The 16469-nt window shown below is 38.3% G+C and overlaps 1 protein-coding gene across 1 annotated transcript in view; it reads right to left on the reverse strand.

Annotated features, from left to right (window-relative positions):
* The window catches only part of LOC148944609 (uncharacterized), a 45238-nt gene extending 35238 nt beyond the window's left edge, over nt 1–10000 (reverse strand). The window contains exon 1 of the mRNA XM_089099668.1: nt 9984–10000. Coding sequence (XP_088955794.1) covers nt 9984 — 1 coding nt within the window. The 5' untranslated portion in view covers nt 9985–10000. The remainder of the gene's footprint in view (nt 1–9983) is intronic.
* Nucleotides 10001–16469: the final 6469 nt, after the last annotated feature.

Consider the following 16469-nt stretch of genomic DNA (forward strand, 5'->3'; position numbering starts at 1 on the left):
CATAGCAGGGTAAGATAAAGGTTAACGAAATTAATTTGATTGCTTATTTGAAATAAAAAGTTCTGTTCATCTTAAATTATCTTTATGACTTAGAGTATGACCCCATATTATTGAAAGTATTTTTTTAAATGCCCCTTAAGGTACTTCAGACGGAAAAACCTTCTAATCTATGACTAGCAGACGATACCCAATACTGATGTATTTTCCTTATTTTCTTCTTTTCTGGTGTATTTTCTCTCTACATAGTCCCTTTTTTCATTATTTTTATTTGTCATACTTTCTCTTTAGCTGCTTAATTTTGCATGTGGGTGGTAATTTTCCGTAGGGGGAATTTTCCAGGGGGTTTTCAGGGTGGAATTTTCCGTAGGGTCACAGGGGGAACTTTTCACCAGAGGGTAGATTTTTCCTTGGGGGGAAGGCGTTTGGAAATGTTTCGCGGGGGTGGGGGGACAAAAGAAAAGAAAATCTAGTCGCATTTCAAAACAACTGTACAATATTTGAGGCTCCTCGTGTATCATGACTATGAAGGTCACTATTAACAGAGAAAAAAATTTAAAAAAAAGAGGCAAGTAGATTGCTCAAATATATACATTTAAAAATACCAACTTTATAACCTCCAGTTGTTGAAATTTTCGGTATTCAATTCTTAATGTAAAACTTATCAATGTTATGGTGAGTCAAAGCTTTAGGAGACGGAAGTTTAACAGCTTTATGTTGGACTCTTGGGACTTTTTTTTAATAGCCTGACACAGAGTTACTTGCCCATAAAAAAAAGCTGTTGTTTATGTGACTCACGGTTTTTCACTTGGTGAAGCATTCCTAGAGACCTTGACAGTTTAGATGCTGTTGCATCTGAATGTGCTTTCTATGACAGATTTTTATCAATAATAAAACCCAAATGCTTTTTCATATCTACTCTTTTATTTTAATTCCAGTTACTATTAATTCTAAAGTAGCTTAAGTACTAAATTGCAAGAAAAAAAGTAATTAGTTTTGCTTTAAGGTAATACAGTATGTTAAAATATCACCCTACCTCCTCCATTATAAACCTCTTTAGTTTGTGTGGTCAAACTGTTTAGAATTAATAGGGCAATCTTGCCATAACTTATAGATCTTGGATAAAAAATCTGAATAAATGACACAAAAACTAAAAGCTGACACCAAATTTCTGAGAAATCTAAGAAAAACCCTTCAACTTCTTGCATATTATGCCAAAACTTACCAAAGCTTTTAACAAAACTTACATCACTTCAATCAAATTGAGTAGAATTGTCTTTTTAAAGCTCAGGAAAGGGCAGTCTGTAAAAATATTCTAGCATACCTGCTCAGAAACCACTAGAAATCAGCTCAAAGGACTTAGCATTTGAGCAATATGACTGCTTCAAGAGTTCCCTGTGGTGTCACCCACTTTCACTGACAAGCTCACTTTCTTTCTGATCACACTTAACAGCCAAACCACAAATTCTTGACAGCACTCAATGAAAGCTACTCCCCTTGGATAATTTGCTAATAGGCTCTTTGTCTTTGTGATGGTCAGCTGACACAGAGGCTTGCAAAATGATTTTAAGGTAGCACATCCTATTAATTTATTGTCAAAAGATTGAAATTTGTCCTTTAAATAAACTTTTTCAAGTCCTTTTTCATTAAGATAATTCAGAAACCATATTGGACTACCATAACAAAATAAATTTGGATAAATAAAGATAATAAATGGCATTTTTTAAGGCCAACAAAAATGCTGGACAAACAAAGCAGATATTTTTGGAGGACACACAAAATTTATAAGATTCCAATATTTTCCACATCAAAACTACCAATGCTGCTGCCTGGTATGACCAGAGCCCATGGGCACCCATAAGGGGGGGGGGCACCCGCCCCCCTGGCTGAATGATGCTGCCTTATTTTTATATTTTTGTTCTGAGATTTCTATTATATAGCATTAAAAGTGTCAATTAGAACAGGTTTGCCCCCCCCCCCTGGTATTCAGCTTATGGGTGCTCATGCCAGAGCCTGTTTTACTTTTGAAACAAACCCTGCAGAATTTTTTTATTCAAATTTTTGAGCCTGGACTAGTGGGTGATATACAATTGACAAGAATTTCCCTATCTCTGGCTCTTTGCTTTTATGGTCTCTCTAAAGTTCATATGCCTGAGAATCCTTGTTGACCAGTTATCTCCTCAATCAATTTTCCCACAGTAATGATACAAAAATTCTTGTCAGTTGTATATCACCAACTAGTTCAGGCTAAAAAAAATATATAACAAATTCTGCTGTTTTTGTTTAAAAAAAAAAAAACAGCTTTGGTCACACTAAATTCAAAAACTAGTAGTTTTGATGCAGAATCAATGTATACCAATTGTGATCCCCAAAAGGCCAGACTCGTTCTGGAGCAGAAGCTTACTACTAAACCATTTTTCTCCAAAAATCTATGCTCTTGAATCAGATGTTTTTTTACTCACAACCCTTTGGAACAAAACTTCTGATTATTTTCATTATAAAGGCAGCCTTTACAGAAAATATTGGGCTTCCAATGGGTGCCCCCCTTTTACCAATAGAATCTGATCTCATCATGGAAAACGTTGGAGAACAGGTTATTTTGCAAAGTTTTAATAAGCCTAAATTTTTTGGTTGTTTAAAAGAAAAAATTTTTATTTATTAGAGCATGGAGAACAATCTCTGGAATCTTTCTTTGGTTTGCTTAACTTCATGGATACAAAAACTTAAATTTAGTAAAGAATCAGAGATGAATCCATTTTTGTTTCTGGGTGTCCTGATACACTGGAACAACACATGCTTTGAATTTGGTGTATTATAGAAAACCTACACAGTACATGAATTTAATAAACTAAATGAATTTAATAAATTCTGTGATTGAAGAGTGTATTAAAATGTTAACAGAAATAGCCACAGATAACACATGTCAAAAGAAAAAGTCAGTTTATCTTGGTCCTCTCTTACATAAAAGAGATTTCTGACCACATTGCCAGAGATCTAAAGGAAAACAATATACACACTTACTATGCACCCAGTAAAACTATTAGGGAACAGACCTATCAAGGTAAAGATCCTGTCATGAAGTTTTAATAAATCTTGTGCTACAGAATACCTTGCTCTATGGTCTGTGCTACATCAAAAGGACTGAACAATGCCTTATAGATAGATTAACTCAGCAGTGTATTTAAATAAAAGAAATGTCCTCAAAAAGAGGGTAAATGTTGACACAGCACACACATAATATATTTATGACCACCTGCACCATAATGCTTTGTTTGACCAAGCCAGTTTAATTTTGCATGACAAAGGCGTAGCCAAGCACAATAGAGAGGCTTTTGAGATACATAAATACAAACCCTTAGGTCCAGCTTTGAAGATACTTACTTACTTGCTTACTTGTACTTGTGGCGGGAATCAGGCGTTTCCACCTCGCCCGGCATAGATGATCTTGGAGACCTTCTTGGACCATGTTGAGCGGTCTTCTGCCAGCTGCTCTGCAAAAGCAAGCCACTGAGTTGACCATCTGTGTCCGAACTTTCTGAATCCCCCGATAGGTTCAAGGTCTGATTTGGTCAGGTTCCACCAGTTTTTCCTCTGTCCTCCTTGGCGTCTCTTCCAGGAGCTAATAGGCTCGACTAGAAGTATTTGGCGAGGCAAGTATTCTGGCGGCTTCCGTAAAACATGGCCCAACCATTTCAAACGGCGGTCTTTAATAGTGAGCGCAACATCTCTCTGAATATTGCACATTCGACGTAGATCCGTGCTGGAGATACGGTCACGCAGCTGTATTCTGAGAATTCTTCGCAGACAGGTATGCTCAAACACCTTCAGCGTATTCTCATGCTGTAGTTTTACCGACCATGTTTCGCATCCGTAAAGGAGAACGGTGCGGACTAGTGCCATTTAGATTCGAACTTTCGTTCGGACACTGACTTCGCGGCAATTCCATAAGGGTTTCCGAAGGGAGGCAAAGACTGTCTGTGCTTTCTGTATTCTCTGTTGGATATCAGCGTCGGAGGATCCGTCAATACATATTTGGGAGCCTAAGTATGTGAAACAGTTGACTTTTTCCAGTTGAACTTGATTGACAGTTAGTGTGAATGGTCCTGTGTCGTGGTTAATAGCCATGAATTTCGTTTTCTCTGTGCTGACTTTCAAGCCGATCAGGTCTGCCCAGGCCACCACGTTGTCAAGCATGTTTTGAGCTTCTACGGGTTCTGACAGGAGGCCAACATCATCCGCATAATCGAGGTCAGTCAGTGAGAGATTCTGTCCGATCTGAACTCCTGGATAGGACGACAGTGCATTTTCAAGCACCCAATCGACGTAATAATTGAACAGAGTCGGAGAGAGGATACACCCTGGTTTTACTCCGAACTCAACCAGGAATTCTTCAGTTTCTTCACCATAGACTCGAACTCGGCTCACTGACGCGTCATAGTATGCCTTTATCAGTTCAACAAACTTCAGCGGCATTCCTTCATTCTCTAGGCTCTTCCAAAGTTTCTGGTGAGTGACAGAGTCGAAGGCGGCAATGAAGTCCAGGAACATCAAGATCAGGGGTAGATTGTACCTTTCAAACTGCTGGATAATGAGGTGAAAAACGAATTATCAGTACAGCCTCTACCTGGCCGAAAGCCGGCTTGATTTCCTCGGGTTCTTTCCTCCCTTGCCCTTTTGAAGCGGTTCAAGAGTATAATCCCGAATATTTTGACCGCAATGTCTATAAGACTTATTCCGCGGTAATTTTTGCATTCGGTTTTATCTCCTTTCTTATAGAAGGGAAGAATGACTGATGTCTTCCAATCTTTTGGGAAAGAATTGGTCCTCCACACTTCTTCGAGAATGCCATGGAGCTGTTCAGCAGTGACCTCAGGGCATTGTTTGTACACTTCCGGGGAGGCCGTCTTCACCTGGGGCTTTGTGGTTCTTCAGGGTCTTGATCGCTTTTAGTATTTCGGCTCTGGTCGGTGTATCCAGCTCGACGTCGTAGGGTTCTTTAGAAAAGGCAGGTGGGAAAGCATCAGGGGCGGATGATGGGGATGGGTTTAGGAGCATCTGAAAGTGATCCTTCCATTTTGCTAAGCGCTCCTTCTGACAACTGATGATTTTTCCTGATCTGTCTTTGACTATTTCTGAGACAGCAGCTTTCTTACCAACGGACTCTTTCAGGATCTGGTAAAGCTTGTGGGTATCATGTGAGCGTGCTGCTTTCTCTAACGACACGGTAGCATCTTCCCACATGTGGTGGCGGTCCAGATAGACAGACCGTTTGATTTATTCGTAAAGTACCTGTGTGTCTCGTTGAGGGATACCCTTTTATTGTCTTTACATACTGACTATCGAAAAAGTCCTTGCGGTAATCCAGTGCTGTTGTTGTATTTTTGCCCGGCCGATGCTTTCATAGGAATTCTTTGTCATCACGGTTTTAAATGTCTCCCATCTCGTCTCGGGGGGTGGGTTTTCATCAGAACTGAGGGCGTCAAATCGGTTAGTCAGTTCCAAATTGAGGGCCTGCCGAACTTCTTTGTCTTGGAGCTTACCGATGTCGAATCCGGCCTTGGGTTTGTTTTTCCTCCGAGTTGCAAGACGTAGCAAAATTTTTGCAGCAACAAGCCTGTGGTCAGACCCAGACTGCGAGCCTGTGTCCGCGCTGTTGTAAGAGCGAGAGTCCTGTACGGAGCTTCTCCAGCGCTGGTGTACGAGAATGAAGTCTATTTGAGCCTTAGTGACACCGTAATTTGAATGCCAAGTTAAAAGGTGGCTAGGTTTGTGCTGAAATATGGTATTGTTGACAAAAAGGTGGTTCATCAAGGCGTAGTTTACCAACCTTTGGCCATTCTCGCATCTGTGACCTTGTCCAAATTTTCCCAGGACTTGTCTTGTGGTTTGGTCAGAGGGACCAACTCTTGCGTTGAAGTCTCCAGCAACAATCAAGTAATCATGTGCGGCAACAGAAGAAGACAGCTGCTGTAGCTCGCCGTAGAAATCATCCTTGGTTGTATCAGCAGCGTCACGGGTGGGAGCATAGGTAGAAATTATCGACACATTTGCGGGGTTTCCTTTTAGTCTGATTTGGGCAAGTCTACAGGAGACTGGTTCCCATTCTAGGAGAGCATTTCTGGTTCTTTGGTTCATGATGAAACCAACTCCGTGGAGTCCCGAATTATCCTCTACTCCGGAGTAGAAAAAATGGAATTGATGTAGCGTTTCAGGAGCTGTATTAACTATGGAGCCAGAACCTGAAATTCTGGTCTCGGGTACGCAAAGTATGTCTATGTTGTACTTCTCCATCTCAAGGACAAGAAAAACTTGCGCGGCTTCTTGTTTGACGGATCTTACATTCCAGCATCCCACATTTATTCTAGATTTTGCCTGTTTAATGACTGTAGTGGGTTTTCCTAGATTTATGGCATGAAAAGGATTTTTTGACTTCGCCGCCATATTCGAAGTCGCGTCGCCTGCCGGGAACGCCGTAGTATGGTGCCATAAGTGACTAGAGTGACAAGAGATACTGGTGAGATATGAATAAGTTATTCTTATTTTGGTTTTTTCAAACAAGAATCTGATAATTTATTCATTCATGAGATAAATCTTGTATTCCTTTTGCATTCACAAAATGACAAGCATTAACAAATTCACAAACATTTGACAAGCTTCCTTAGGTAACTAATTGCATTTGCTTGCTTGGCAAATAAAAAAAAAAGTTCAGCCGTCAGTTCTTCAGTTATTTGCTAGTGCCAATAACGAGCTTTGGATTTTGCTAATTGTAGATGTTGGTGGGTGGCTTGCTCTAGGACTTGTGATTTTGGCTTTAAATTTTTATTTTTGCTAATTTTGGTATATAGTTGTTTTTTTTTGTTGGTTTTCCATCTTGTTTGGTTTTTAGGTTTTTAATTCTCCAACTTTGCTTTTTATTTGTTTGTTTTTCTGTAGGCTTCCCAAGTTGTTTGGTTTTATCTAAGTGGTCTCCTCCACATTTTTGGCATTTTCTACCGATTTTCTCTGATAATGCTGAAGAAGGGAGATGGTTGTCCTTCCAAAATTATTAGCTTTGTTTGTCCAGTATTTTTGTCAGCCTTAACAAACCCACTCTTGATCTTTATTCCTTCAAATTTGTTTTTGTCTTTCTTATTTTATCAGGAAATATATCAGCTCATGGAGTGACTGCAAGTAAAAAGTGCACCACCTGCAAAAAGGATTTTACCAGCCACAGACAAGTAAAAGGCCTATTTTAATCCAATCAATTAATATTGAAAATAAAAAAAGGACCTAGTATACAACTTAGTGGTATAGACTATAGGTCCACCAAACCATGGAAAACAGAGTGGGATGCCGCCAAACCAGTGACTCCCCATCATCACTGACCAGCGACTCTACAGGATCTTTCCTTATTTTGCTGGAGAATGCGATTTAAGGTAATTTAAGGTCAGTTTTACCCTTTACCTTTAATGAATCCAGATTGGTACTTGTCTATTATATAAAACCCCATCAGGAAATGAAGTTTGGTGAATACTAATGAAATAAAACAAACTATGATGAAAATAAAAGGCTTTAGTGACAAAATTATGAAAACTACCACAAAGAAATTATGGAAGGGGGGCCACCCAGAGTGCATAGCCTAAAATAGCCTAACCAATATACAAAATAGATATTTAATTTTAAAAAAAGCTATAATGTGGTTTCTAAATGAGCCAAAGGTTATTGTCTGGTATAGATAGTGAGGCTCAAAACACTTTGCTTGGGCCTTTTGTGCTGTAGATCTATTTCTGAAGTGGTAAAATTCTACTTTAGCTACTTTTGGCTATCTTGGAAAGGGGTTAGGTTAGGAAAATAAAACTTTCAGGGATGGGTCTACAGGCAAAAGTATGTCCTGGGAAGGTATTTTGAAGTACCTCTACTCCTCTCTCTAGGGGGTCCTAACCTTTAATGACCTTTAAAAATATGTGTGTTATAAAAGTGAAACCTTGCAAAATAGATCTTCTGCTTAAATGAAGTACAGCAAAATTTTTTTTACCTTCATAACTTTGCTCAATCTTAATTTACAAGGTTTTAAGAATATGCAAATACTTTTCCTAAATTTTGGAAAAAAAATATTGATATGGCTTAAAATTCTACTCAAATAACAGGTTAGAGAAAATAAAGTTAGAGAAAAAGAAACTGATAACTGAAAATTAAGTTAAAATGTTGTTTAGTCAAAATTTCAATAGGTATAGACCTGTCATGTAGGCAAATTTCAGGACCCCCTAAAGGGAGGAGTGGAGGTAGATACTTCAGATTACATTCCTGGGACATACTTTAGTCTTTAGACCCATCCCTGGAAGTTTCATTTTCCTAACCTAACCCCTTTCTAAGATAGCCAACTGTAGCTAAAATAGAATTTTACCCAGAAAGCTGCACTTTTATGACACAAAAAGTTGGTCATTGAAGGTTAGTTTTCTTTAGAAGGAGAAGAGAAGGGATTAAATAGCCTATAGCTTTTACAAGATTCTAATACTGACATGGGGACAAGGTTAGAACACTACTTCATGTCTTTTTGTATACTCTTTTCAAATAAATGATAACCATTTCACTTGCACATACACCTCTCCCCCCCCCCTGGGGGGTTTAGCCCTAAGGTTTGTACACAACTAAAAATAAACATTTGAAGAAGTAGCCTAAGTTCTTACTTTAGAATATACAGCATGTTTCTATTAATTGTATTATCATTTTTACCTCCATTGTCATCTATGTTCATATTATCAAACATTTGTAAATAGCATTTGATATCCATTAAATCTGACACTTCTTTATAGTTCCATTAGATATACAGTCTATTGATTTTGATAGGTCAAGGAACCCATTCACAAAGAATAACATCATCAAAAGATGCATGAAAAAATGGTAAATTTCTACCAGATCATATTATTGACTTATGAATAAAGTGAATATACTATTCAATGCCTTTTTTATGCTCTTTCCAAATGTAAAAATCATTTTTGTTGGAAATAAAATTTTACCCCTACCCCTATATATACCAATTCAGGGTTGGCTATATATTTGCACATTAGGGGGGGGGGGCAAATTTTATTTCTGATGTAAATGGAAGGTAAGTTTAAACTTTAACCCCCTCTCCCTAATGTGCAAATATATACCCTGAATTGGTATATACAGGTGGGGTTAAAATTCATTTCCAACAAAAATGATGCCTATTATATTTGGAAAGAGCATAAAAAAGGCATCAGGTGGTAGGCCTATATTCACTTTATTTGTAAGTCAATAATATGATTTGGTGAAATTTACCCAAAAAACAGAGAAATATATTAGTTATGGCTAGGTAACTAGCCTAGCCGTAGTTTAGCCATAGTTTGGGTGGGAGGTATTATTTGCAAGTGAAACAATTATTAGGTTATACCTACCATACTTAAAAAGAGCATATAAACATATTATTATTCATATCCCTAATTCGGTAATTAAATCATGTTTGTATTTACTGTAGGTGTCAATATTTCCACAGGCACTCCAAGACAAGAATTAGGCTCTAGATTCAAATCTGAAAGCTGTATTGGCCTAACTAAACCCCTTCCTCAGATCCTTTTCTTTAGAATTTTAGTATACCAGATGAAGCAATAGCCTTCAACTCAAAATATAATTAGGAGGAAAGATGACATTTTCAGCCCATATTCCATAAACTAATTTTACATCCTACATTCGGCGTCGTCCATTTCTTAAAATTTTAAATAATTTTGCCTTAAAGCGCCATCTAATATTAAATTCTACTTTAAAGGCTGGTCATATTGCCACAGGCATTGTATTCATAATATTCCTGTTATGTTTTAAGTAGTACTACACACCTCATTGACGTATGCGTCAATTTTTTAGAAGAAGTGTAATTAATTACATTTTGAAAACTTAGAAGTTAAAAATCACCTAAAGTATAATAATCTGACTCCCCCTCTTAAAATACAGCTAATTTTCTTTTAACACTACTACTACTGCTAACAACTCACTGTACCAGTATACCGTCTGAGGTCAAAACAGCTGCGAACATTTCTCCTCCATCCAAATCTATTTAAAGTATCCCTCTTTACAGCCTTACAGGAAGTTCCCGTTTTACTTAAATCTTTTCTTACGACATCCTCCCACCCATTCGGGGGTGACCTGCTTTTCGTTGGGCTATAAAAGATTGGGCGACATGGACAGCTTTTGGCAATCTGTCATCCTTCACCCACAGAATTTGCCTCAGCCGTCTCAACCTTTCTTTCATTGTAGCCCTAGAAAGCAGGATTTTTTATGTATCACTAGCCTTAGTTTAATGTAGCCGTAGAAAGCACTGAGATTGATGTATCACTTTCAATTACGGAATTTATAAATATTTTGAGGAGTGGGTGCATGAAACAGAGAGTGAGAAGCTGGGAAAGGGGTCAAAAACCAACTGTTTTCCTTATATGATTTCAATCACCACTCCTGACCTTTGTCATACAGAAAGGAAAATAGCAGTCACTATTTTTGCCTTAGAATTGGCCATGCACGGACAAGGAATATATTGTTTATTGTATGTGTGTACATTACTCCCTGTGTGAGTCATGCGGTGTTAAAGAGAACGTGAGACACATTTAATGTCCTGCAAGAATTATAATAGCCAACGACAGATTTTAAGGACCCACTGTGTTAAATTTGTTGTGCCCTCGAAAGCCGGGAAAGTTTTCTTCCTGGACTCTACTAAGTTATGAGTAGTTTGTAAGGATTTTGACTTGACGTACGTCCTCAGTGTAAAGGAGAGATAGCCCAGAATCACTATTAATACCAACAAGCAGGATTGAACGATATTTTTGGTACAGCTGACTGTCTTAGATATGTTCAGCCAGTCGGGTACCCAGAACAGTCCGTAGGCAATTTCTCTGGAAAATATCTAGCAAATACTCCTCCTTTTTTCGAAGCGACCACACTTCAGAACTATATTTCACCACTGTCATCACTGTAGCTTCCAATATTCTGACGTTAGCTCGCTGACTCATCCTTCTATTCATCCAAAACTTTTTTCAATTGAGAAAAAAACCCTGAGATCTGGCTATTCTACTTTTATTATCTTTATTCGACCCACCGTCAGGGGCGTCCTGAGGCCCATTTTATTGGGGGAAGGGAGGGGGCGATCTTCGTAAATTTTACCGAATTGCTACCTGATTTATGCCGAATTTTCTGCAGAAATCAAGAATTTTGCTAAATTTTGGCCGATTTTGCAAAATTTCTGCAAAATTTTCGCCTTCGGCGGAATATTTACCGAATTCCAACGAAGTTGGGGGGAGGTGCCCCCCCCCCCTCGGGACGCCCTTGCCCACCGTCTTTATTAATGATACTACCTAAGTAGGTGAAGCTATCCACATGATGGATCTTCTCGCTACCCAACATCACCTTTTAACCTTCACTTATTCTCGATCGTAGTGGCTCAGTCTTCATAACATTATTTTTCAAACCTATTCTCGTACCCTGAACTCACGAAATCTCTAAAAGTTGATTGATTTTACTAAAATTTTCATATTTGATGCTTAAATCACCAGCATGTTCTTAGTCCAGGAGGGTTTTACTTCTCTATTTCATTTTGTGCTCTCCCATTGCCTTTGTTGTGCTCATTGGGACAAAATCCATCAAAATGATCTATATAAACGGGAATAGAATTCAACCCTTCTTAAATCCTGATTTAGTACGAAACCAGCTACTAACCTCATTTCCTATCTTAACCAGAGCAATGTTCTTTTCGTACATAATACTAATCACTTTAATGTATTTATCTGACATACCATACAAGGATAGGACCTTCATCAAAGTCCTTCTATCAGTTGACTCATACGCTTGCTCATATCCTATAAAACTGAGAACTAATGGCGTATTATGACTCAGGCACTTCTCGATTATTAATCCAAGAGTGAAAATGTAGTCGACACATCTTCTAATCTTCGTAAAACCACACTGTTCTTCTCTTAAAATTTTATGTACAGCATCTCTAACTCTGAAAAATATCCCTATGCTAAGTAATTTGCTACCTACAGAAACCGGTTATTACATCTGTAATTACCGCACTAATTCTTTTCACCTTTCTTATAGAGGGGTTTAATTAAAGTTTCCCTGAAATTGCTAGGTACTTCCCACTTTTCAAAAATCCTTTTCATAATCTTCATTAACTGATCTTTAACCTCGTAACCACCATATTTAAGAAACTCATTCACCACACTATCAGGACTTGGGGCCTTATTATTTTTCAATACTTTAGTACTGCCATTAATTTTTCCTTACAAAATAAATCTTCCGTCACATCCAAAATGTCGCAAACTTTTTCATTCTTTTCTATATCTCTTCCTGTAACTCTATCGCGGCTTAGCAGATTTTCAAAATGTCCTGCCTGTCACTCTTTAACTCTTTCCTTATCACTAATTTTGGTCCCGTTCGTATGTTTAACTAAGACAAGTCCAGATTGACTATTCTCTTTCAATTTACTAACATGACTTTACTGTTACTGTTTTACTGTTGTGCCGTCTGGTTGCATCTTCCAGATCTTCGGTAGTTTTATCCATGGCCTCACACCTCTCTAATTCATATTTTAATGCTTTCTACACTTTATTTAGATTCCTCTTATTCTCATATGATCTATCCCTAAAATACTTCTCTTTATTAAACAAGGGCATTTTCACTAATATATATAGCTGCGTTTCTAACTTTCTTCCCTAAGATACAATCAGCGACATCACAAACTATTTTCCTAAAATTATTCGATTCCTCTTCTACATTGTCAAATCTTAAACTCTTAAGTTTAGTATTCCCCTGTTCTTGGAAATTTTCCCTCAAATTCTCATTTTCGGAGTCTGCCAGCATCATAGCTTCCTGAAAGGTAGTTACCCTTTCTAAATTTCAGCTTCAAATTAACCCTAGACATTTCTAGATGGTGATCTTTACTTTTACCATCAATAGCAGCACTTCTATATACCCTAATGTCTTGTATCGATCCTGTTATTCTTCGGTTTACAATAGCATAATCAACAAGGTTAGTGTCTTACCATCGTGTGAATACCATTTGAATAACTTATGGCCGTTTTATGAACAAATACCGTATTGGTTATAACTGGATTGTTATACATACAGAATTTCAGCAGTCTGTAACCATTGCTGTTTTCTTTTCCTATACCAAATTTACCTAAGCCATCCTTTATCCCTATGTCTACCGATCTGGGTGGTAAAATATCCTAATAAAAATAATATTTTTCCACCAGGGACCCTGACTTTTTGTTCTTGTAGCTGTAGGTAAAGTTCATCTGAGTCCCTACCATCTCCATCAGTCGGGTCTACAGGAGCATATACTATTATGACTGATACCTTGCACTTTTATTCATAAAATGAGTGACTAGCAATCTAATATTAGACCTTCCACCCTAAACAGGACTTAGCAGCTTCCTTAATCATCATGAGCCCTAATCCCTGCCTATGTACCCGATCCTTCCTGCCTGAGTAAATACATTACATATCACCTACTTCCATATTTCCTATCCCTGAGAAGTGAGTTTCTAAAACTCCGAATAAACCTAGTTCGAAGCTTCTGAATTCGTCAGTTAAAATATCGATATGATAGTTGTTTTTTAACGTTTTGATGTGACATTGCAAGCTGCAATTTTCATATTCTTCAAATTATTGAAATTATTATAACCTTAGGAAAAGCAATGGTCCCAGAATCATTGCAGGACGTGGACCAACACATCTTCTCAATTCTTCAAGAAGCTCTTAAGCTGGCTTAGAACTGGACAGCAAGATACTCACAAGACCTCCGGTTGAATAGAAGCTTTATGCTATCTTGGGTCCATCTTTTGTCTGACGCATTACGGTTGTTACAACACAACGATTTTTTTTTTGTGTTCTTCTTTTAGTCAAAAAGTTTGCTATCGATAGTTTCTTTTTCTTCTCGTTTTTCTTTTTCTAGTATTTGAGGGACCTTCTATAATTCTTAGTATAGGTATTTCTCTCTGGGTATTCTCAACAGCAACCTCTTCTTTTTTCTTATATAGACTGGCACGCCATCTATTCTGCTATTTTCGTATAGCGCTATCTTTGTTGCCATCACTGTTTCTTCTGAATAAGTGAAGTTACACAGTTGCCAAATATTGCATAGCTGCCAAATTTAGACAGTATATTTTGCCATTTTCGGCGATAAAATTCGGGCTGCATTTTTCGGAGATAGCCTGTGCAGAAGTGAGCAACAACGAACATTCAAGAGGCCGTGCAGTACTAGCGGGATTTTTTATCCTTAAACTGCTGGGATAAGGTGATTCGTGTGTTGCACTTCCCACGGGTCTTATCTACCGTTAAATCTTTAAAGCTTGTAACGCCGGTGTTGCCAAATTGAACTGAAGATTTTGCTGACAAAATCTTTGCCAAAATAAATAACATAGATATGGTAGAACTCTGCCCACGGTGCAAGAAAAATGTAACAAGAGCTCAAGGAGGAATTCAGTGCAGAGACTGCTTAAAATGGCTCCACTTTGGTTGCGCAGGTCTTGCGTATAATAAGGAAGCTGCTGACAAACTCCGAGGACAATGGCAGTGCTATAGTTGCAAATCTTCTAGCAACGACCAATATAAAGCAACTCCTCCGCCAAAAGCACAAAATACGAGAGGGACTCCGAGAGAAGAATCCACCAAAAGTCAAGGTCCCTCGGTAAGCCAGCCTACGGAGCCCAAAGAGATTCCTTTGTTCACTAGTTTCCCAGATAACAACACAGAATCCAGCTACTGTCACAAAGATTTTGACACTACCACCTCTTTCCTCTGTTTTTTCTGCAACGAGTGGGACCATGCCGCTTGCCGAGGTATAAATGCAGATCTCGTGCTGGTCATGAAGAGAGAAGACAGAGAGTGTCTCCTGTTTAAATACGAATGCCTCTCCTGCTCCAAACGAAAAGTAGCACTTCTACAGCTTCAAGTGCGAGAGCTAACAGAAGCTCAGCCTCACAGACCTCATGAGGCAACACCTTCGAATTATAGTGAAAAACCCTCACCTCATGACATCCAGCCGACAATAAATGCAATTATTCAGGTAGAAGTAGAAAAGGAATTAAGAGAACAGAAAAAGATGAATTTTGTAGTCATGGGGCTGCCTGAATCCACTGCTGTCAATGACATTACACAGGTTGTCAAATTGACTCAAGAAAACGAGCTCGGGGCAAATATCACTGAAGGCGAGATACTAGAAACTGCCCGGATTGGAAGACGAAAAGAAGATGGTAGTCCACGCACTTTGTTAGTTAAGCTAAAAAAATCACAAGAGCTTGAGATGAAAAGGCAAACAATCCTGAGGACAGCTCCAAATCTAAGAAAATCATCAAATGAAGAAACTCGTACCAAAGTATATATAAACCCAGATCTCACGCCCATACAGAGACAAATGCTCGCCGTGAAGAGACAACAGAAGAGGAATACCCGCACCCAGTGCGATCGTCAAATGGAGATGCAGAGCCATTGGAAGCGAGGTAAAGACTCCAACGAAGAGCAACGACAAATATGAAGTAGAATAACCAAAGCCAAACAAATGCCACCATCCTTCAAGCTTAACAAAAAAGGTACTAAAGTAAAAACACTAAAGATATTATATTTAAATGCTGATTCACTACCAAACAAATTATCAGAATTAAAAGTAGAAATGGCGGCAAAGAACCCAGACATAGTAGCAGTGGTCGAAGCTAAGCCTAAACACTGTCGATATCTCCCAACTTTACCAGAGTTGGCCATCAACGGCTACAAAAGCTACACCTTGAACATAGATCAAGACGAAGGTCGGGGAATTATTTGCTACGTCTTAGACAATTTATCAATCCAGAAAGTGTCATCAAAAACAAATGGACAGGAAATTATTTGGCTTCAGATATCAAACACAAACCAAGCAACTCTAAATTTGGCTGTAATATATAGAAGTCCAAATAGCACAGCCGTGAATGACCAAGCACTCTTTAAAGATATTCACGTTATATGTCAAAGATTAACAGAACCAACTCTCATAATTGGAGATCTCAATTACCCTAACATAGATTGGGACCTGCCACACCTCCTAGAGCATAGCGGGTCACCCTCACAGAGGGAATTTCTGAAGACAGTGAACGATAATTACCTAGAACAGCTTATTAAAAAACCAACAAGAATCCGAGGAAGCGACAAGCCAACGCTACTGGACCTAGTCCTATGCATTAATACGGAACTAATAAAAGAACTTACTACAGGTCCTCCTGTTGGAAAATCGGACGACGCTACAATTTACTCAGAGGCGATTGTAAGTCGCGAAACTATAAGAAAAAAAGAGACGTGGATGTATTCAAAAAGTGATTACAATACCATGCGAACAGAGATAGAATTTTTAAACTGGAATTAAATAATAAATAACACATATCTAGTAGATGGCATTTACAGAATTTTTTTATCCGTAATCATAGACCTCACAAAGATGTATGTACCAATAGTCAAAA

Source organism: Artemia sp. Qi Xiang Cuo, chromosome 14 (genome assembly GCF_049724085.1).
Source record: "Artemia sp. Qi Xiang Cuo chromosome 14, ASM4972408v1, whole genome shotgun sequence".
Classification (NCBI taxonomy): domain Eukaryota; kingdom Metazoa; phylum Arthropoda; class Branchiopoda; order Anostraca; family Artemiidae; genus Artemia; species Artemia sp. Qi Xiang Cuo.